The sequence below is a fragment of the Lactuca virosa genome, chromosome 5 (genome assembly GCF_052849685.1).
Source record: "Lactuca virosa cultivar CGN04683 chromosome 5, Lactuca_virosa_CGN04683_v6, whole genome shotgun sequence".
NCBI classification, from domain to species: domain Eukaryota; kingdom Viridiplantae; phylum Streptophyta; class Magnoliopsida; order Asterales; family Asteraceae; genus Lactuca; species Lactuca virosa.
In genome coordinates this window covers 279,022,297-279,045,830 of record NC_136430.1, presented here as the reverse complement: position 1 = coordinate 279,045,830, position 23,534 = coordinate 279,022,297, and the positions used below count along the sequence as shown (strand labels likewise).

General features: G+C 35.4%; 2 protein-coding genes across 4 annotated transcripts; both read right to left on the bottom strand.

The window, feature by feature from the left end:
- Window positions 1-392: 392 nt before the first annotated feature.
- On the bottom strand, window positions 393-14,665 carry ABCI1 (non-intrinsic ABC protein 10). 3 transcript variants are annotated; one of them, XM_079053510.1, is made up of 3 exons: window positions 14,509-14,665; window positions 13,537-14,231; window positions 393-956 (listed from the first exon to the last, which is right to left on the bottom strand). In XM_079053510.1, exon 2 carries the CDS (start codon window positions 14,213-14,215, stop codon window positions 13,538-13,540), a length of 678 nt encoding a protein of 225 aa, XP_078909636.1. In that variant the 5' UTR covers window positions 14,216-14,231; window positions 14,509-14,665; the 3' UTR covers window positions 393-956; window position 13,537. The 3 variants fall into 3 exon arrangements, with proteins under 3 accessions (XP_078909636.1, XP_078909638.1, XP_078909637.1); XM_079053512.1 differs by lacking the exon at window positions 393-956 and adding an exon at window positions 12,503-13,052; XM_079053511.1 differs by lacking the exon at window positions 393-956 and having other exon boundaries at window positions 13,340-14,231.
- A 629-nt stretch (window positions 14,666-15,294) lies between these two features.
- LOC145115173 (actin-interacting protein 1-2-like) lies at window positions 15,295-18,385 on the bottom strand. Its single transcript, XM_079051397.1, has 6 exons — window positions 17,843-18,385; window positions 17,347-17,508; window positions 17,014-17,200; window positions 16,481-16,906; window positions 16,006-16,413; window positions 15,295-15,906 (listed from the first exon to the last, which is right to left on the bottom strand). Exons 1-6 carry the CDS (start codon window positions 18,232-18,234, stop codon window positions 15,649-15,651), a joined length of 1,833 nt encoding a protein of 610 aa, XP_078907523.1. The 5' UTR covers window positions 18,235-18,385; the 3' UTR covers window positions 15,295-15,648.
- Between the last annotated feature and the right edge of the window lie 5,149 nt (window positions 18,386-23,534).

Below are 23,534 nucleotides of genomic sequence, written 5' to 3'. Positions count from 1 at the left end.
GAAATGATATTTGTTCAATTTTATCTAAGTTGGTACTTGGAAATGCTAACAAGCTCTAGCACTTCCCATTTACCACATTGATTAACCAAAATAAGTTTTTTGATCAATCCTAACATTACCAATCTAATCTAAACAAGCTTTCAGAGTTAGGTTGAAAGATTGCATTAAACTTTATATGAATGTTCCCAACAACATTCAATACTCCTTATAAGCTCGGGAGCATAAGAATGTGTGAATAAGATTTACACTAAATTCATTTAATAGAAATCAATTTTGTGCTTGTTACCTAGTCCAATTTACAAAACAATTACGGATTTTGCAATTAGATAACTTGAATGACTTAATCCTAATTCAAATGGCCAAGAAGAATCACAATTAAATCAAACATTCGATTAAAATGAAACCAAATTCACTAGATAAGAATTAAAAACAAACATCAAGTCACATGATTGAAATCACTCCTAAATGTCAAGACATAAAGATGGAGAATCTAGGGTTCTAGCCACACATGACGAGAACAAGAACACAAATCTAGAAAATGAAGTTAAAGTTCTTACAAAATGAAATCCAAGTGTTTCCAAGTGTTAATTGACTCCAAAATCCTTCGGAAAATCGCCAACAAAGCTCCCAAAATCGACAGGACCAAGTATGAAATCGGTTACACCTTTTAAGAGAGAAGAAAAACTGTTTTTTAACCCACAACCACGTTTACACGGCCCGTGTAAATCAACATTGTCGTTTACACGGCCCGTGTAATTGCAAAAGTATACTACTTAGTTTGGCTGGGCCTTCAAAGTGCGTTGCTGAAGAATCTTCGTTTACACGGCCCGCGTAATTCCTTGCATTGCCAAAATTTTCAATTTTTCAATATCTTCATCCCCGGTGCTCTGCAAGTTGTGAAATTTTGTCTACATCTCTTATTTATTTCCCCAAACAAGATCCTACCCCAAAAGTCCCTGAAATATCACAAAAGTGTGTGAGTGAAATAATATCATGGAAAATCCAGAAAAACATATAAATGCATGAGTTTAGCTTAGATGCAGTTCATTTTTTATGAAGTAAAACTACAAAATGGGTGCATGAAATGCACCTAACAAATCTCCCAAAGCTTGAACATTTCTTGTCCCCAAGAAAGAACAAGAAAAGTTTAGACCGGATAGAACAAAAGAACGAAGAACAAAAAATCAAAATCCAAAACTTTTGAAATTTAATGCAATAACCAAAACAAACATGAAAGGAATCCAACCCAATTAACCACATTTTTGTAGCATAGTTGAGAATGTACATGTCGTGCCTTGAGTCAACTTGGCATTAATCCCAAAATATTATATAATAGTAAAAACAAAACATTTGGCCACTCCCTAATACAACTCAACACAATCAAAAGTCACAACACTTGTTCACTCTTACTAGAATTGAGTCAGCACATGAAACAAATTATGGTCTTACTCTCGTGAAAACACATGTGATGAAAAGTATGCTCAACCATCTTTATTTTACAAAATATGTCAATGACCAACTCCAACTATTTGTTGATTAACAACAATTTTTTTCTAAAAAATTCCCTAAATTTTACCCAGATTGGTTACATATTTCAAACCACTTACACCAGCCAAAGTAGATAACATTCAGTCTCAATGTCATAAGTTCAAGTCCAAGTCCAAGGAAATCTTTTGGCAGTCAAGCATTTTTCCTAACTTGAGTACATATAATAATGCATATTATTCAATTAAACTATAAACTTAAATATATACATTCCATCTAATTATATTTCCTACAAATAAAGCTCATGACTTTCTTTGAAATCCATGTAACGGGCTTCAAACCAACACATCCAGACCAAATGACCTTAGTGTGCTAGATTTAAAGAAATCCCTCGGGTTTACTTGCCCGAACCTCAAAGGCCACAGAGTAGCTTTATTTGAATATATATATATATATATATATATATATATATATATATATATATATATATATATTAAGTACATAACTTTCTATGGAACCCGTGTAACAAACTTTCAACTCAATCAGTCCCAAACAATTCAGCTTTAGGCGATTAGGTGTAGAACACCCCTCGTAGTTTACTCATTCGAGTCCCAAAGGTCACATATTAACTTAATAATTTTTTTTAGATAATTAAAAGTTAAGACAACACATAATACTCTTTTTAGTTTATTTGCTAGGCTTATTTCTTTATATGTCCGTCCTTGACTTTTCTATTGTTGAAACATCTCACGTTCTATTACCGTGAGGGGCTTCTAAGTCATTTTTTTTCGGGGGACTGATGTCAACTCGCAAAGGCCCATAAGTATAGTTGGAAATTATGTCCCCAAGCAGGGTATTTAAGAGGGAATAGACAGAAAGGACTTTTTTGAGTGCTGGGAGGCTCGGGTCACTGAAATTTTATATTCTTTTTATGATTTCCTGAATTTGGCATTTTGGGTCCAATTGAGCACTTATTATTCATAAGACCAGTCACATGTCCCAAAGGTTGACTCATAGATGTCGTTATGCTCCGGTGTTGAAAACCTTTTCATTTTCTGTTTTGCACGAGTAGCTTCGGGAGTTGTGTTCGTGTGTGATTAGCTTGCTTTGAGATTTTCAATAAAAAGAGCAAGTCTAATATCAAGGCATACGACTCACTTACCAACTCAACTGTTTTAAGAAGATTCGGCTGCTTTTGATGGGATCAAAACGAACATAGAATTTTATTTTTTATTTTTATTTTGTTTTTATTTTATTTTTGAAAATTATGCAATGCAAAAAAGAAAAAAAAATGAGATGCAAGAATATTAAAAACATAATAGAAAGAAAATCTTTTTGGTTTTGAAAATTTCAGATGCAAAAAACGAGAGAATTAAAATGAAATAGTAAAAATATATGTAATATGTACAAAACTGCATGATAGTTTCATTTTATTTACTTCTTTTTATAGTTTATTTTAGCATATTTCATCCATAATTTAGTTAATTTCCATGCATATTTTCTTTTTTGTTATTTTATGACCATTTCGGGTATTTTCTAGTTTCGTGAGCATAATTACAGATTTTAAGGAGACTAGCGGTGCGAAATCTTTGGGAGGAGATTAGATTTGGAAGACAACAAGAATTTAGGGCTTGGTGATAATGGAGATGATGCATGGAGCGGGCTTGATGATTAATTGAAGACTTGGAAGAAATAAAGTTTAAATTTGCAAGATGCGGGAGAATATTCAAGCGTGCGTAGATTATTAATCGGGCGAGTTTACGAGCTATGGATCATTTGGAGAAGTCAAATTGGGCTTAAATTGAAGAAAACTTGAAGAAAAATGGGTTAGGAGTTGATTGGACTCGAACTGGGCCAAGTGGGCTAAGTTATGGAGGCCCAAACCTCAAAGAGGCCACCTTCAGGAACCACCCGTGCAACCCACCCGCGCAACAGCACGCGGGTCGCGCACAGCACTGCAGGGGCAAATTCGGAATTTCATTTGGAAGGCTATTTGAGGAAGGTTGGTGCCCATCTTTTGGAGACACTTGCACATCCGATTTTGGAGCATTTTCTCTGGAGTTTTGAAGATTTTTGAAGGCCAAGAACACCTCAAGAACATCATCTTTTCACCTCTTGATTCTTGTTTAATGTTTGGTACAATCTTCTCTAACTTTGTTTCTTTGAGTTTAGCCATGCTTGGCTAAACTAATCTTGGTTGACTTTTGTTGAATCCTTTGAACTTTTGTTGAATGTTGAAGAATCCATGAACTTGTTCTTAAATCTTTATGGGAATGTTTTGTGTTTTAACATCTTATCACTACTTGTATGTTTTTATTCATGAGTTTAAATGTGTTTATGGTGATTAGTTGGCTAATTTTTTGATTAAGTAAAGGATGCTCAAATTAGAAAGCAACAAATGATTTTTGTGTTGTTTTTGCTTCACACAATCATAAAAACATTTCCTCCAACATGGTAGTGAAAGCATTTGACTCCTCTTGGATTTAGTGACTTTTTGGTTCTTAATGCTAGTTGACTTTCACTAATTACATGCTTAATGGAAATTGTGACTTTGACTAAGGAAATTGTTATGAGCTTCTCTAACCATTTTAACAACTAAGAAAAGTCTAGGTAATCTCAAGCTTCTTGGATTACTATAGCCAAATTAAGGATTTAAATCAAGTATTGCACCATTGGATTCTAATGATGTGTTCATCAAAAGTCAAAGAAAGCGAGGAAACCTTAAGTCAACCATCCTTCTCTTATTGATTTTACATCAAATTCTTATTTTTGTTGAAATTGTCTATTTAAATCTTAGTTTAATTCTAGTTTATTTCAAGTACTTCGAAAGACCAAACCCCCCATTTTTAATTTATTGTCATTTTACAAGTATTTTTACAAAGAGGTTTTTCATAGAGTTATAAAATTGAACCAATCTCCGTGGATTCGATCCCTGTACCACTATACACTATTTTAGTGTGTAATATTTAGGGTATTAATTTTGTTGGCCTCGACAACCACCACTGCAACCTACATGCAACGAGATCTATTTGCATGGATGGATGCCCCTCCCCAAGCTTAAAATATAGCATTGTCCTCGATGCTTGGAGAGAGGTATAGCCGGCCTATTGAGGGCCGGGCGGTGGAGGATAATGCGGGAACTGTGGAGGGTAATAGGGCTGGTAATCAGCAGGATAGTATGGGGGCCACTGGGGCTGGGATGGTGGTGGATGTGGTTGCGGTGGAATAACAAGGGCGTGGTGGAGATCGCTCATCAAGTAGCGCATGTTGCGGTTGTGTTGCTCTTGAGCGGCCCATCGCTGATCAAACTCGACCCATCGCTGCTCCTGTTGGGCCCATCGCTCTTCCTGTAAATTGTGGTAGTCCTGGAATTCGGAGGTGTGCTCAGCGACACCCGTGTAAATCTCGCTTACCTCCTGTTGAAGGCTCGAGTAGTGATTATCTAATCGTGCAAACTCGCCCATATAAATGTTGCGTTCGGGAAAGGGAATGGGGCGAGCCGAGCTGGAGGCACCTGAGGCTGGGACAGGGGGATGGGATGTTGTGGTTGGGAGCCCACGAATTACAGTAACACCCAAATTGGACCGAAGGCCCCAACTTGTAGATGGAATGTTGTTGGCTAGGGCGAGTATCTTTTTGTTTCTGTTGTCAATACGTAGATACTTTTGACCATCTACGGTCCAGTGAACACCCTCGTTTGGCTTACGGTGGAAGAGGTGCATATTCCCCATGACATCAATGGGATAAGCGAGTGCGGCCCGGGATTATGTCAATGGGGTTATTGGGGAGGCGGAGACCAAGATGTTTGGCTATTATCGAAACCATTCCTCCACAGTGAAGTTGGCCACCATTGCTCATGGAGAAGATAAAAGTTCCAACATGGGTGTTTGGTAACTCACTGCGTGGAGATTCAAGAGACCTTCCCAACCTATGTTTTTCAAAAGTTTGTGGACTCCTTTATAGATGTGGAGGTCTTTTAGAGCTTGGATATCCACAAAATTTTGGGCCCCTTTTTCCCTACGCATAAGGCTTGAGTACACGATTTCTTGCGGATTTGACTCAAAAATAAGACCAAATTGGTATGGATTTTCCATGGGACTTTGGTCTTGTTCATCATGAGCCTCTTGATCACCTATGTTGGAGGTCCCAACTCTAGCCCTTTTGCCACGGGATGTCATTGTCCAATGAAATCAACAAACTTTTTCACACAATGTATGATATATGGACAACTGTAAACACTAGAGCATGCACAAAAACTAACAATTCCACCAAATTCCACTCCAAAAACGTGAACTTAATGATATGCACAAAGAAAAGAGTTTGGAACAATTATACCAAACTCCATTTACAAGCACAAATTTGGTATAATTGTTCCAAACCCTTTTCTTTGTGCATATCATTAAGTTCACATTTTTGGAGTGGGATTTGGTGGAATTGTTAGTTTTTGTGCATGCTCTAGTGTTTACAATTGTCCATATATCATACATTGTGTGAAAAAGTTTGTTGATTTCATTGGACAATGACATCCCATGGCAAAAGGGCTAGAGTTGGGACCTCCAACATAGGTGGTCAAGAGGCTCATGATGAACAAGACCAAAGTCCCATGGAAAATCCATACCAATTTGGTCTTACTTTTTAGTCAAATCCGCAAGAAATCGTGTACTCAAGCCTTATCCGTAGGGAAAAAAGGGGCCAAAATTTTGTGGATATCCAAGCTCTAAAAGACCTCCACATCTATAAAGGAGTCCACAAACTTTTGAAAAACATAGGTTGGGAAGGTCTCTTGAATCTCCACGCAGTGAGTTACCAAACACCCATGTTGGAGCTTTTATCTTCTATCACTTTCGATTACCAAACGCACTTCCTATCCTTCCGTCTACTCAACCAATCCCATCGGATTCACGTAGACACTCTTTGTGACATTATCAGTGCACCAAAAGCAAAAAAATATATGTATTGGGCAAAAGGTAGGATGAATGCCATGTTTGAACGAAGCTTTAGAGGATTTTGGAGTGACATCTCTTGTGAACACGAATTTCAATCGGGTAGTGCACAAGCTTCTATCATCAAACATCCGATCCTTAAAGTCACACACTGGATCATTGCTTCTCTCTTGTTCCCTCAAGAAGAGATTAGCAAGGCAAATAAGAAGGAATTAGAAGTCTTATGGTGCATGATTCACAAACCCGAAGAAGTTCCTCACTTCGGGTGTTGGATAATTCACAAGATGCTCAAAAACTCCATGAGCAATGGTGGCCAACTTCACTGTGGAGGAATGGTTTCGATAATAGTTGAACATCTTGGTCTCCGCCTCCCCAATAACCCCATTGACATAATCTCGGGCCGCACTCGCCTATCCATTGATGTCATGGAGAATATGCACCTCTTCCACCGTAAGCCAAACGGGGATGTTCACTGGACTGTAGATGGTCAAGAGTATCTACGTATTGATAGTCGAAACAAGAAGATACTCGCCCTAGCCAACAATATTCCATCTACAAATTGGGGTCGCTGGTCCAATTTGGGTGTTACTGTAATCTGTGGGCTCCCAACCACCACATCCCATCCCCCTGCTCCACCCTCAGGTGCCTCCAGCCCGGCTCGCCCCATTCCTTTTCCCGAACACAACATTTATATGGACGAGTTTGCACGATTAGACAATCACTACACGAGCCTTCAACAGGAGGTAAGCGAGATTTACACGGGTGTCGTTGAGCACACCTCCGAATTCCAGGACTACCGCAATTTACAGGGGGGGGGGGGGGTGTTGGGCCCAACAGGAGCTGCGATGGGCCGAGTTTGATCAGCGATGGGCCGCTCAAGAGCAACACAACCGCAACATGCACTACTTGATGAGCGATCTCCACCGCGCCCTCGTTCTTCCACCGCAACCACATTCACCACTATCCCAGCCCCAGTGGCCCCCATACTATCTTGCTGATTACCAGCCCTATTACCCTCCACAGTTCCCGCCTTATCCTCCACCGCCCTGCCCTCAATAGGCCGGCTATGCCTCTCTCCAAGCATCGATGACGATGCTATATTTTAAGCTTGGGGAGGGGCATCCATCCATGCAAATAGATACAGTTGCATGTAGGTTGCAGTTTTGTACATATTACATAATTTTTTACTATTTCATTTTATTTTTCTCTCGTTTTCTGCATCTAAAATTTTTCAAAACCAAAAAGATTTTCTTTCTATTCTGTTTTTAATATTCTTGCATCTCATTTTTTTTTCTTTTTTGCATTGCATAATTTTCAAATAAAATAAAATAAAATAAAATAAAATAAAATAAAAAAATTCTATGTTCGTTTTGATCCAATCCAAAGCAGCCGAATCTTCTTAAAACAGTTGAGTTGGTAAGTGAGTCGTATGCCTTGATATTAGACTTGCTCTTTTTATTGAAAATCTCAAAGCAAGTGAATCACACATGAACACAACTCCTGAAGCTACTCGTGCAAAACAGAAAATGAAAAGATTTTCAACACCGGAGCATAACGACAGGTATGAGTCAACCTTTGGGACACGTGACTGGACTTATGAATAGTAAGTGCTCAATTGGACCCAAAATGCCAAATTCAATAAATCATAAAAAGAATATAATTTCCAGCGGCCCGAGCCTCCCAGCACTCTAAAAAGTCCTTTATGGGCCTTTGTGTGTTAACATCAGTCCCCCAAAAAAAATTCTTAGAAGCCCCTCACGGTAATAGACCGTGAGATGTTCCAACAATAGAAAAGTCAAGGACGGAAATATAAAGAAATAAGCCTAGCAAATAAACTAAAAAGAGTATTATGTGTTGTCTTAGCTTTTAATTATCTAAAAAAATTATTAAGTTAATCTGTGACCTATGGTACTCGAATGAGTAAACTACGAGGGGTGTTCTACACCTAATCGCCTAAAGCTGAATTGTTTGGGACTGATTGGGTTGAAAGTTCGTTACACGAGTTCCATAGAAAGTAAACCCGATGGATCTCTTTAAATCTAGTACACTAAGGTCATATGGTCTGGATGTGTTGGTTGGAAGCCCATTACATGGATTTCAAAGAAAGCCATGAGCTTTATTTGTAGGAAATATAATTAGATGGAATGTATATATTTAAGTGTATGGTTTAATTGAATAATATGCATTGTTATATGTACTCAAGTTAGGAAAAATGATTGGCTGCCAAAAGATTCCCTTATACTTGGACTTGAACTTATGACATTGGGACTGAATGTTATCTACTTTGGCTGGTGTAAGTGGTTTGAAATATGTAACCAATCTAGGTAAATTTTAGGGAATTTTTTAGAAAAAAATTGTTGTTAATCAACAAATAGCTGGAGTTGGTCATTGACATATTTTGTAAAATAAAGATGGTTGAGCATACTTTTCATCACATGTGTTTTCATGAGAGTAAGACCATAATTTGTTTCATGTGCTGACTCAATTCTAGTAAGAGTGAACAAGTGTTGTGACTTTTGATTTTGTTGAGTTGCATTAGGGAGTGGTCAAAAGTTTTGTTTTTACTGTTATAAAATATTGTGGGATTAATGCCAAGTTGACTCAAGTCACGACAGGTACATTCTCAACTATGCTACAAAAATGAGGTTATTTGGATTGGATTCCTTTCATGTTTGTTTTGGTTATTGCATTAAGTTTCAAAAGTTTTGGATTTTGATTTTTTGTTCTTCGTTCTTTTGTTCTCTCCGGTCTAAACTTTTCTTGTTCTTTCTTGGGGACAAGAAAGGTTCAAGCTTGGGGAGATTTGTTAAGTGCATTTCATGCACCCGTTTTGTAGTTTTACTTCATAAAAAGTGCATTGCATCTAAGCTAAACTCATGCATTTATATGTTTTTCGGGATTTTCCATGACATTATTTCACTCACACACTTTTGTGATATTTCAGGGACTTTTGGGGTAGGATCTTGTTTAGGGAGATAAATAAGAGATGTAGACAAAATTCCACAACTTGCGGAGCACCGGGGATGAAGATATTGAAGAATTGAAAATTTTAGCAATGTAGGGAATTACGCGGGTCGTGTAAACTATAGCCTTGAGTTTACACGGGCCGTGTAAACGAAGATTCTTCAGCAACGCACTTTGAAGGCCCAACCAAACTAAGCAGTCTACTTTTGCAATTACACGGGTCGTGTAAACGACAATGTTAATTTACACGGGTCGTGTAAACGTGGTTGTGGGTTAAAAAGCAGTTTTTCTTCTCTCTTAAAAGGTGTAACCGATTTCATACTTGGTCCTGTCGATTTTGGGAGCTTTGTGGGCGATTTTCTGGTGGATTTTGGAGTCAATTAACACTTGGAAACACTTGGATTTTATTTGGATTTCATTTTGTAAGAACTTTAACTTCATTTTCTAGATTTGTGTTCTTGTTCTAGTCATGTGTGGCTAGAACCCTAGATTCTCCATCTTTATGTCTTTACATTTTGGAGTGATTTCAATCATGTGACTTGATGTTTGTTTTTACTTTTTATCTAGTGAATTTGGTTTCATTTCAATCGAATGTTTGATTTAATTGTGATTCTTATTGGCAATTTGAATTAGGATTAGGTCATTCAAGTTATCTAATTGCAAAATCCGTAATTGTTTTGTAATTGGACTAGGTAACAAGCACTAAATTGATTTCTATTAAATGAATTTAGTGTAAATCTTATTCACACATTCTTATGATCCCGAGCTTGTGAGAAGTATTGAATGTTGTTGGGAACATTCACATAAAGTTTAATGCAATCTTTCAACCTAACTCTAAGAGCTTGTTTAGATTAGATTGGTAAGGTTAGGATTGATCAAAGAGCTTATTTTGGTTAATCAATGTGGTAAATGGGAAGTGCTAGAGCTTGTTAGCATTTCCAAGTACCAACTTAGATCAAATTGAACAAATATCATTTCATCCATTGAATCACATTACTAATTTTTCTTGCATAGAGTTGGAGTACTTACAAATCCTGAATTTATCAATCATTTACTTATTACTTTAGTCTCTTGCTTAAATCAGTGCATAAAAACCCCCCTCACTTTTGTGACCACATTTGTACCTTACGCAAAAAATGTATAAGCACTTGTTTCGTGTCTCTGTAGATCGATCTTGCTTATCTTGTATTACATTTTAAGTGCAAAGTAATAGTGTTCTTGGAGTCATTTTGTACCCATTTATTTGTTGGGTTTGACACACCTAACAGGAGTAAAAGAGATTCTGGTATGTTACTACGTGAAGTGTTTCCGGTGATTGGGGAGGTGAAGGGTGAAGCATTGGTGAGTATACCTGGCAAACGTGTTGTAACGTGTTGGGTTTGTTTTGTGTTGAAACAGTAAACGAGTTGAATGAACTTAACTCTAACCCGACTCGTTTAATTAACGTGGCTCGTTTAATTAACGCGTTGTGTCATGTCAACCCGTTTATTTCTGTCGAGTTCGTGTCGGGTTCCGAGTTAGGGGTATACCTTGAAATGTGTTGTGTCATGTGAGGTTGAAACACTAAACATGTTGATTGTTGAAAAAGTAAGAGGTAATAGTTGGGAGGCGGAATGACTAAATTCATAGTAAGTTTAGAAGGCAAAATAGGAGTAAGAGTTTAGGGAGGCGTAGGGCATGATCATTTGGAGAAGGTAGTGGTCAAGGGGACTGTGTAGTTTGGGAGAGAAAAAAAAACTGAAAATTATGTTTTGACCTAGACAACTAAGTCATTTCTACTTTACAAGGCGACTAAACCCAAAGGTTTTCTTTTACTTATGGTTTTGGTTTTGGGGTCTTTATAGTTTATTTAAAAAATTCAAAAAACTTGCATATAAATAATCGGGTCATTTTCAAGTTGAAATTCTCAACTCTAACATTACCCATTAAATTTTTGTGTTGTTTCGTGTCAACCCGTTTAATTAAACAGGTTGAAACATCTTACCTAAACCCATTTGTTTAGTGTCGGGTTAGCATGACGTGTCAGTTTTTACCACCTCTATCGGCAAGTATACGAGGGAACCAGGAGAAAGAACTTGGATTTGGTTGAGGTGGTGAATATTTTTGTAATTCATCAGTGTGAAGAACCCTAATTTACTTATATATATATATATATATATATATATATATATATATATATATATATATATATATATATAGGTTAAGGTACATTTGAGACCATGTTAATTTTGTGAGACCGTGAGACGCAATCTAAAAACAAATTTAAAATGCAAAATAAAAGGAAAAATCCGAAAATTCTTTTTTTAATTATTATTTTCGTCATTTTATTTATCTAAAAAAATAAATAAATAAATAAATTACCGTTTTTTTTTTAATACGTGAAATATTCAAATAGAATATTACACTGTAAATATTCTAATGTGATTTTTAAAATGTTAGAATATTCTAGTATTCTACTAAATTTTTCAGATATGTAAAATATTCTAATATTCTACAAGATTATGTAAAAAAACGGTAACTTTTTTATTTTTTTAATTTTTTTTTTTTTGGAAAATATAAATGACGAAAATAATATTTAAAAAAAAATCAAAAATTTTCAATTATTTTGCATTTAAAAATGTTTTTTTTATCTACAAAATGAGTGGCTACGATTGCGTCTCACGGTCTCACAAAATTAGACCGTCTCACATTAACCTATATATATATATATATATATATATATATATATATATATATATATATATATATATATATATATATAATCTTAATTAAAGTACATGATTTCATGGAAACAAATAAAAATAAAATTACTTTAATACCCTTAACAATTAACATTAATTTAAAAATAAGAAATTAATTATTTTAGTTTTAAAATTTACTTAGATGACATCTTAAAAATAGCCCGGTTCTTCAAATTTAGACTGTTGTGATCCTTTCTCGCATTTTCAACTTTATGGTGTTCTTGAATGAACCTACATTTATGTCTACTTGTGTAAGTCTAACTTCATCATTACTCATCATGTTTCCCAAGCCTAATACACTATTTTGATATGTGCTCTAGTTAGTAGCAATCTTATAGTGTCAACTTGGAGAAGATTATTTTAGGATATGTTTGATATAGTTTAGACAACTTATTTATTTTTCTTTTTTTGGATTGTGATGCCCTTGAATACTCTTTTGACAACTTATTTTCAATTTGTTAATAGACTTTGAAGTTTATGGGACTTTATCCACAATTTACTATGTAAATGGTTTTCAAAACTATGTTTAAGCAGGGTATATGTGTTCTTAATCGCCACATGAACGATCCCCAAGCAAAAATGAATCCTTCCTCCACCATGAACTCAAAATCGTAAGCTTTCTTCTATCCCTCTAAGTTTGATTTTGACAAAGGAAGCTAATTAGGGTTTTAATGTCTTTAATTATAACAACTTCTATCACCAATTAATTTATTTCATAATATAGTTGCTTAAATCCTCAGTTTTCACCAAAACCCATCCAAATGGTCATAACTGCCATTTAACTCCAATGACATATAAATTCACCAATTAAGGACAAAAACTCTAAAATAGCAAGGACTCTAGGTTTTTCGTCATGCCTTATAAAAGTTTAAGACTAGGGATATTATCCACTCAAATCACCAACGTCATGATTAATTACCTACATCCGAAAACCCAAATAACACCATAAATTAATTTAATAAAAAGAATAGATATTTATTCGCTGTAGGCTAAAACATATAATCTTGATTTATGGATGTTAAAAAAGACAATTAACCCAAAAGGTTTCATAGTAAAGAAAAAACAATAGCATTTGAAATCATCCTAATCAAATAATAATAAGAAACCTTTCATTATATAATATAATGGAACCTTTCCTAATTGCTTAATTTAAGTCACAACATTATCAACCATTTAAATTTTAAAGATAATGCTAGAAGCCATATGAGACTCTAAAATCGATTGCTCTTCATCTATCATTAAGAAACACAAGAGTCATGGAGGATCAATAGTGCTTTTTCAGTTTCTACTTTATGAAATCAAATAATAGAGGCATCAAGAAAAGCAATTGACCTATGATATCATTATGAGAAACAATTACAGGAAATAATGTAAAGCTCAAAAGGGTAAATTCATCAACTCACCTCAATGAGGAAGCATGTCTACTAAAGTTATCCTTCTTGGAAACCTGGGAGGCAATCTCAAGATCATAGCATCTTGAATCTCAATCGGGAGATGTGTAGCTACAATGACTATTCCACCCTGGCTCCTATGATCTGCAATCATCTGTTCCAAAAGCTTCACACCTTCATCATCTAAAGCAACAGAAGGTTCATCAAGCAGCCAAATCGGTCTATCCATGGCCATAACTCTTGCAAGCTGCAATCTTTTTCTTTGACCCATTGAAAGCATCCGTGCTTTCTCATTGACAAGTCTACCAAGCCCCATGAACTCAAGAGCAGGTAAAGATTTTCCTTGTTTACTTTCAAGAACTTCAAACCATTGAACATTGTCAAGAACAGTGAAGTTGGATTTAATGGCTTCTTTGAGTGAGAGCCAGTTGAGTTGAAGTTTATATTGGTGGAAAACTCCTGACTCAGTTATGTCATGGCCATTCCATAGGATCTCACCAGCTGATGGTTTGGAGAATCCGGCGAGCATTCGTAAGAAGGTAGACTTGCCGGAGCCGTTTGCTCCGGTGAGTACTAGGGCTCCACCATCGTGAATTGAGATGTTTGTATGGCGTAAGATTTGTTGAGCGTTTCTCATGCAAGAAACGTTGTTGAGAAGTAATCGAGGAAGTGGAGGTCTGCGTAAAGACATTGAAGGTCCTTCAAACCTGCCATGGATGAATCAAAGCGTTGCTATTTTCTTAGATCGAAAAGCTGCATAAGCTACGAAAAGTTCTCAGAGGCATTTGATCAAACAGATAGACTGCATGACTTTACACAGTAAGAACACACATCGATTTTTCTTAGTAGACAAATAGTTTTCTTTAGCTTTTTTTACTTCTTATTGTTTGTGCAGTTTCAATCAATCAAGTATCCAGATAGCAATTAGTGAAAGGTCAACAGATAACGACATCGAAATCATGAAACAGAGAACAGTAAGCACACCTTATTCTTCAGAAGTCAAGCTGAAACGGAGGAGTTTCTGATGAACAGTGACTCCGGCAGCGTCCCGGTGGAAGAAGGCCGCAGCGGAGACGGGAAATCAAACAATTAACGGATGGATCAACATGATTTCCGAGATACAGAGTTTAGAGAAAATGGGGAATTTACTTTTAAAGGTTGATACTTTACGAACCCTGTACTTTCAAGTATCTCATTTTCTACCTCCAACTTGCAATTTTGCTACTTGAGACAGTGACTTGGTGACTATTAGGATTTGGGTCATGGACTTCATGTTTACAACTTACTCAAATTTACTACTCCATTTAAAAGTGGAGCATGTGATTATATATTTATATTATTAAACTAAAATATTTGATTATTAACTAAATGTTTAATTTGTATTTTAATAAAGACAAAATCAAAAAATGTTACAAACAAAATGTCTTGTAGCTCTCGTACAAGTGATGGTGACGTTTTATATGGGCTGTAGAATACATGCGATAAACTACATACTGAATCCGAATGAAAGTAAATTGGGTCCAAATTCATGTATGTGTGTGTATTCTATATAAACAATTTATCATTTATGTCATGGGTTTATTATGGAAGTGTATACCATAATGAAAGTTGAAAAGATGAAACACAATGTTAAGGTTGTGTTAACGAGTATCCATCACCTACATTCATGATGCAAAGGTAAACACTTTTGATTCTCTGTTTTCAATTGGTGGAAAAGTGGAAACTCAAAACACCAAATGATATTTCATAAACAAAGTGGAAACTCAAGTCTCAAAACACAACTTAACCACTTGAGAATCAAACCAAAAGGTTTCATCATTCATCATAAAAAAACACACCAAAAACACATTTATTACATTTAAAAAAAAAAAAAAAAAAAAAAAAACCAACAAGATTTCGATCATCAAGCTTCCAAGAAGCATCTCTTTTCCAATTGACCCAGTCCTCCATTCCCCTGAAATCTCAGCAAAATACACGAATTTGTGCACCAAAACCTTACTTTTAATCCAATAAGTCCTCCACAAAAACATCACTAAAAACCTTGGGCTAATTGCAAAACCAGCTTCACAAAAAGTAGAAGAAAAAGACATCAAGAAACGTTTGTTTGTAAATTTTGATTGTTATTTATTGTGGAGTTATCTCCCATAAACGAATACACGCGTCTTCACCAGAACTTATGACAGTTTTTTCATCAACAAATGCCACTGAGTAGACCCCACCAAGGTTAGCTCCTTTTACAGTTGTTCTGCTTGAAGCTGGCTTATCTATTTCATACACAATTACACACGTGTCAAGAGATCCTGTTGCCACCATTTTGTTATCAGGAGACCATGCTAAGCTGTTTATACGAGCTGTATGATATAGCATGTTCTTCAGCTTCACCTATTTATAACAACATCATAAGTTAACAATAAATCATAAAAGTTTTTTTTTTTCTTTCAATTTAGTAAATTAGAATTTGTAAATTGGAATTTCTAGTACCTCTCTGGAGGCCCGATCCCATACAACAGCTTCTCTATTTGCATCAGCAGACCCAAACATGGAAACATCAGGAGAGTAACGAATCACAGTAATAGCACCTCGATGTTTCTCAAGAACAGCTTCCTCTGAAAGAGTATCTCCCTTCACTGAATACATGTGCAATTTACCATCTTGCCCTCCCACAATCGCTTCGTCTCCATCAGGTGAAATAGCACATGCACTCACAGTAAATCCAAGCTCAACACTTGCTAACAGCTGCGTACCTTTCAGAAGAACGACACCTGTCTCAATTGAAATCAATGCAAGTTCATGATTATTAATAGCCAAACTCAAATCCTTCGGTTGACTCCCAATGTCAATAATATCTGCTTCTGAACATTCTTCTCCATTTAACGGAATCCTCCATATCTGTTTATTACAAGATCTTGTCAGATAACAAACCCTAAACCCTAAATCGTGAAAGAAATTGAATTACCTTATTGTCGAATCCAGAAGACATGATTTCTTCATCAACAGCAGCGAGACATTTGATTTGATTTTTGTCACCTCTTTCTAACTTACCATTGTAGCCAAATCCTCGAAGCCATTTGAATATTAAGCCATCATAGCTGCTAGAAAGAATGGCTTTTTCTGGCCCTTTTGTAAGCACAGCTAGTGAATTAACATTCTTCATGTGTCCACACAGAATCGTTGGATCTTTATCAAGATCACTTGCAGAGTATATATATATGGTCCCACCAAGAGAAACAGTAACTATATAATCATTTTGCCATAGACACCCAACTAACATGTCCTCAACTCCACCAGATCCTGGACAAGTTAAAGTCTTTGAAAGTGTTCCATTGAAATCATCTGATATTGTCCATATTTTTGCAGTTTTGTCAGCAGATACAGTTAGCACCTACAAATAAAAAGGAAAAAAAGAGAACCCTAAATTTGAACTCAAAAGCATTACATAGAAAAATAACATTTTTTGTGGAGTTTAGAAAAGAAAAGGAGATTAACTACCTGTTTACTATCGGGACTCCAGCTTACAGCATATATACTACCTGTGTGGGCGTCCTCTTTAGACAATTCACCCTTGACCTCTGCAGTTTTTCCATCATATAACAGGCCTCTTTTGTCAGAGCTTACAGTGATGAATTTGTTGCCATCAGGTGAAAACCTTACACAGTTGACAAAATTTGAGTGATCCCTGCATGTGAGAATACCGATGAACACTAGAATTGTACTAAATGTGACATAAGGATTTGTGTCATGTGATACTGTAAGTTTATTTGAGTAGAAAGTTTATGTGTTTGATGGAATCTGTTATCTGTTGTTGTAATACAAAGTACAGACCTATGTGATTGCTTGAACTTAAATGGTGGTCCTTCATAGAAGTTGACCAAGAAGTCCTCTCCACATGAGACTATGCGAAATGGTCTTGTGGGTTTGAATGCACAGCTTAGAACTCTCCTTGAATGCCCATCAAACTCTCCAACATTGCTTCCAGAATCCCACCTGTATAAGACTGTTGAAATGAGTATCTATAATGGTAGAAGATCAAAAGGTTGACATTTTCATAATTTTTCCAGATAAAGAAAGATGTCGATTTTGAATAATTGGACTTAGGGGTGACAATGAAGCAAGGATGTCATGGGGCCCTGCCTCACCCCCAAATGATTTCTGATTTGAAAATGACGAGGCATCATCAAAATCAAAAGTGTTTGTATGATTTGGACAGATTTAAGACCAATACCCCCAAATTGTGTAAATAAGGTAAAGAAGGGAAAAGTTGAAAAGATGTGATTGGCGCATTTCAACAAACAGTTGTGATCGAGAAAAACAAACCCACATGAAAGCTCGAACGAACGACTTGCCCTTGCCATCACCCGAAGCCACGATCCTCATCCCATCAGCAGACCACTGGATATCATCAATTCGACCCGACAAGACCCGAAACTCATTTTTCAACACGAATCCATTGTGGGTACCGTAGATCCTTATCGTCCCGGACACGTCAGCGGAGGCGATCCACTCTCCGTTAGGCGAGAACCTCGCAACGGTGGTTTGATAAGCATGTTCTGCGTACACCTCGACATCCAATGGTCTGTCGAGATACCGGATAATCACCGATCGGCCATTACAGTACATAAATGCATTTGTTTTCGGATCACCGGATATTAATATTCCTCGGCCGCGCTCCGTCGATGGGACGCAGGCGTACGTCTCTATAAGCTTTGCCATTTTTGATCAATTCTTTTCAGGTTTTTTGGGATGTGAAAGGGGTGATTGAAGGAGGTAAGAGGAATGAAACTTTTTGCAGGGGAACTTGGGAATTTCGTGTTCCAAGTGTCTAATGAGTGATGACTTTGCGAAAAGAACGTGGGGTGTCGAATGAGTGAGATTATAAACATATATTTTCTTAGGATAATTTACAACAATATATTCATATATAATATTAAAAATAATGCTATAAGCCTATAACTTATACAACGGCTTAAAACAAATAAAGGATATTCTTTTTTCTAATACGTAATTCATCCCCAATTGCTAGCTAGGTTTTTTTATTATAACAATCCTAGTTTTATTAGTTAGAAAAATTGAGGAGATCTTATCAAATCTATATCTATATCTATATCTATCTATCTATCTATATCTATATATCTATTTATATATCTTATAAAGCTAGCATTTTTTCTTCCACCACATTCATTTGAAACTCTCATGTATTTTTTCTTTCACTACATTCATTTGAAACTCTCATGACTTTTCAATTTCTTCATAATAATGGTTATAAATTGGTTAGTAAGATTAAATAAATATCAAACATAAAGTGTAATCATATTAAATTTCAATATTAAAAGAATATCTTTACTTCTACTTATAAAGTTATGTTTTTTAACTTTTAACATATTATACTTAATTTATTAGTTTTAATATATTGTTGGGTGTAACCATTATCATTTTAATGCTACATCTTTTGAACAATTTGTATAAAATACTTAAATTATAAATTTAAATATAACATTACATGATCAACTTAAATATAAATTTCAGTTTAACTTAAATAACTCAAATAATATTTTGTAAATAGTTAAAAATGATAAATTATAGTGTCTTTCTAAAAATGATTATAAGTTGCTTAATAAGGTTAAATAAAGATCAAACCTAAAGTGAATAGTTATAAAGTTATGTCTTTACTTCTACTTATAAAGTTATGTCTTTAAACTTTCACAGATTATACTTAATTTATTAGATTAAGATGTTGTTGTATGTAAACCATTATCAATTTAAAGCTACAACTATTGAACAGTTTGGATAAAATACTTAAATTGTTAATTTAAATATAACATTACAATGTCAACTTAAATATAAATTTCAGTTCCGCTTAAAAAACTCAATAAATATTTTGTGAATAGTTAAAAGTGATAAATTGTAGTGTTAAATGCAAAAACTGAATTATAATCTCAATTTAACTAAAATAATTCCTAAAGATATTTATATAATCGTTAAAAGTTTTCAAATAAGTAGCTTAAAATAACTTACAATAACAACAGTTAAATATAACTCTATATAAATGATTATATTGTTACCTTTAAAATAAAAAACAATGTTTGATGTTTTAAATAATTATAATGATAGAAATTAAAACATTAAACAAATAAATTTCAAAAACTGATTAACATTAACAACAACTATAAATAATATTAAACCATATATTATATTTAATTATATTCATGATTAACTCGCGCGTAGAAGTCATTCAAACGGTTGAGATTATGCAGTTATAATAGATGTATATATTATCATATAATTGAAAATAATCAATATATTATATTCATTTAGTATACATATTATTATATCAAATTTAACAACAACGTTATTGCTATATTTAAAAAAACATATATTTGTAAATATTTCAACTATATAGGTGTTTATGCGCAACGCGCGGGCATTCGTCTAGTCAATATTATATAAGTGTTCATTATTCGTTAGAGTTTCTAACAGTGAAGATTAAATGTTAAAAATTATTAACTATTTTGGTGGGTATTATATGATTTATAAGTTATATGTATGACATTAGTGTAACATTATCATATTATTAGTTATATTTGACAAACTAATTGATAGCTTAAAATAGCTGCTAGTTGATAAATTAATTAAAATCACATTTACTAAAAAAAATAGACAAGTTAGCTGTAAAATATAAATGACATAAAAAGACTTGAAAAAATGATTAAATATTATAATAAAAATATGTAATAAATTCCATTAATAAGTAAATAACCTTTTGGCAATCTCTAAATAATTCAAATGTATGAATAATTTAGAGGCTTGAATGAATACATGTTGTTTGGTTAGACCTTTAAATGTTTTGTTGAATAACAAAAAGGACCATTTTACACTTAATCGCATAACAACATCAATTCATGTTCTTAAAATTGTAAAGCAAGATCAAAATAAACTGAAAATTTTAAAAATGTAAAGTAAGGTCAAAATCCTATCTCATGATCTCTATCTATTTTAGTCAAAAATAATATAACAAGATGATAATAATAATAATAATAATAATAATAATAATAATAATAAGTATTATTTACCTCAATGCTAATAGGTACGTAGTTTACATTGATACGATCATCGGAGGGTGGAGTCGACAGAGGGCATGAGTGGTTAGAAGGTGAGGGTTCAAAGCCATATGATGTATCGGTGGAAAGGAAAAGAGGCGAGAGAGGATTCAAGGATTGATTTACTTAAGAGTCGTGTGCGACTATGTTTTCGTCAGATTTTGCATTGGTAGCAGCTTATGATGTGAAAGGAATTGAGTGTGGTAAAAGAGTATGGCAGCGTCATGATCGGTTAACGACAAGAGGGATGTTGGTTGGGTTCCTGCAACATGGTGGATTGAGGTTAGGTATCTTTAGGTCGTGGTGATGGTCGTGAGTTTCAGGTGAGTGATGGAATGACAGCAAGATCGGTGTGGTACCGTAAGCCTATCGTTTTAGTGGTGAGAAGGTGTCACGATGTATCATGAACCAGTCGTTGTATGTTCCATGTGGGCGGGACCCGGTAGTCAATTGGTTAAGACCCGTAGGTCTCAAGATCGTTAGTTATCTGGAAAGCCAAAATAGCAGGAGCATTTCAGGCATAAGCTGTGGACCTAGTGATCATGTTTGTTTATTTTTCGCATGTAGTGCTTTGGATGTTAGTGCATTGTTGAGAGTCGGGAGACTCAGGAACCAGCTGGTTTGGATCATGTGGCCGGTAAAAGTTTGTTTGGTTGATGTGTTGGTTGTGCACCGGAAGTCGCTTGATAAATGTTTGCAATGGTGGACCCTGTTCCTTGTAGGTTGTTTATTAGAAGTTTGGTTACCGGTGTTAGGTATTGGTTCTGAAATCTTGAGTCATGAAGTTCGTTGTAGATGTCTCGAGTGATCTGTCAGGTGGAGGTACACCTGAGCTGATAAGGGATTTGGATGCAACGTGAAATTCTTGGATGAGTCATCATTATGCTCGGGGGAGCAGTGGGTTAGTGATGACTTGTTAGGAAGTCAAGTGTGTATTTAAGGTTTTTGGGTAAAACTTCTAGATTTGAGGATTTGTTGGAAATTTGTGACAACCCGAAAATTTTTGCCTTGTAAAGCTCAGCCAGTCAACTCAGCTGAGTGTCAGACTCGTTTCTGCTATCATTTAGCCTTGTTTAGAGTCCGTTTAAAGGTTCAAAGCTCAGTACATTCAAGCATTGAGTATAGGAATGGATCGCGTACACTTCTAGCACCAAAATCGAGCCTTACACTCCAACATAAGGAGTGTACAGCCGCACACTTGGGTGTGCGGCCGCACACCCCTCTCCTGGCAGCACACTCACGTGCATAAGGTTGGGACTTAGCCTTCATTCATCCCTTTTCACTCTCCCAAGCCAAGAACACGATTTCTCTCTCAACTACCATCCGATTTTCAGCCTAGATCTTCGAGATTGTAAGTGTTCTTCCCTTGATTTGTTGTTAATCCTTTTAAACTAGTAACATCCTTTGATTTCATCCATTGGAAATCATATTTTGGCTAGATCTTCAAATCTTCAACCATTTCACCAAGAACACCAAGAACACACACTTGTTCTTGGTGATTTTGAGCCTTCTCGAGCCTCCGGATCATAAGTACTCTTTTGTTAAGCTTAGATCTTGTTAAGAATACTAGATTAAGGCCTTGAAAATTCCCAGAACTCAAGAACACATGGTGTGTGTGGCCGCACACCCAGGTGTGGCCGTACACCCCTCAAAACACCCTTAAAGGGCCTCCAAAATGCATTTCCAGCTTCACCACTTGTTGAGCAATTGTCCCACAAGCCTACCTACCCTTGGAAAACGTTTTTGTGCACTCTTTACCATGAGTGTGCGGCCTCACACTCCCTGGCCGCACACCCATGGCCGCACACTCCTTCATGTGGCCGTACACTCCCTTTAAGTGAATCACATGTGATTCCAACACTTGGACAAAGTGTTTCCTAGTCCCTTAAGGCGTTTCCTTGCATTTGGTTGCTTCTAAACACTATATTTATGTCAATATATGCCATTATATGTCATTTAGGACTTGTTAAGTCTCGGGACTTCATTCGTGGAACTTCTCATCCTTACGCGCATATTCGTTTGAATCACCCACATAGGGTGAGTTCATACCCCGTAATCAACCTTTTAAACTGTTTTAAATGCTTTTAAGGGGGAATACAAGTTAAACACAATGATAATTGTGTATTTTGTTTATTATAAACATCTTCAAAAAGATTGCTTATGTCATTTATAAGTGGTCAAAACATTTCAAAAACTCTTTTAAAGTTATGGTACTTTATAGTTTAACAAAACTCCATTTTTAAAGTACCAGCATAACTTAGTAGAAAAATGAGTCTTTTCAATATCAGTTCAAGTAAAATACTAGTAAACTATAAGGGGTATAGTTTAGGGGTTCAGTTCATACTAGATATTAGAGAATACTAAGATACTATAACAAGAGAATACTAAGATACTATAACAAGAGGATACTAAGATACCATAACGAGAAGATACTAAGATACTATAACAAGAGAATACTAAGATACTATAACAAGAGGATACTAAGATACTATAACGAGAAGATACTAAGATACTATAACGAGAGGATACTAAGATACTATAACGAACTTACTAAGATACCATAATTATAATGTGAGATACTACTTCATGGCGCGACATACAGTGCAGTGTCATGTTTTGTACCAGAGTCTCTTGGAGGGAGAGCGTGAATTTGTGTATAGATCTATATGGGATTGACCATCCCACACCTTGCTGCTAGCTACAGTGGGACCTGCAGGTCTACGGGTGACGAATGTCATATCATTTCGATGTCTCGAACGTCGTGTTATACTAGTCAAATCAAGCATGGTAACAATAATATCACATTTTACCTTAATTAAACTAATAAGTTAAAGGTAAACGGTATTGCAGGATGTCAGTTCATAAGACAACTGAGTACTTATATTTTCCTATTACTTTCATATTGTGACAGTTCCA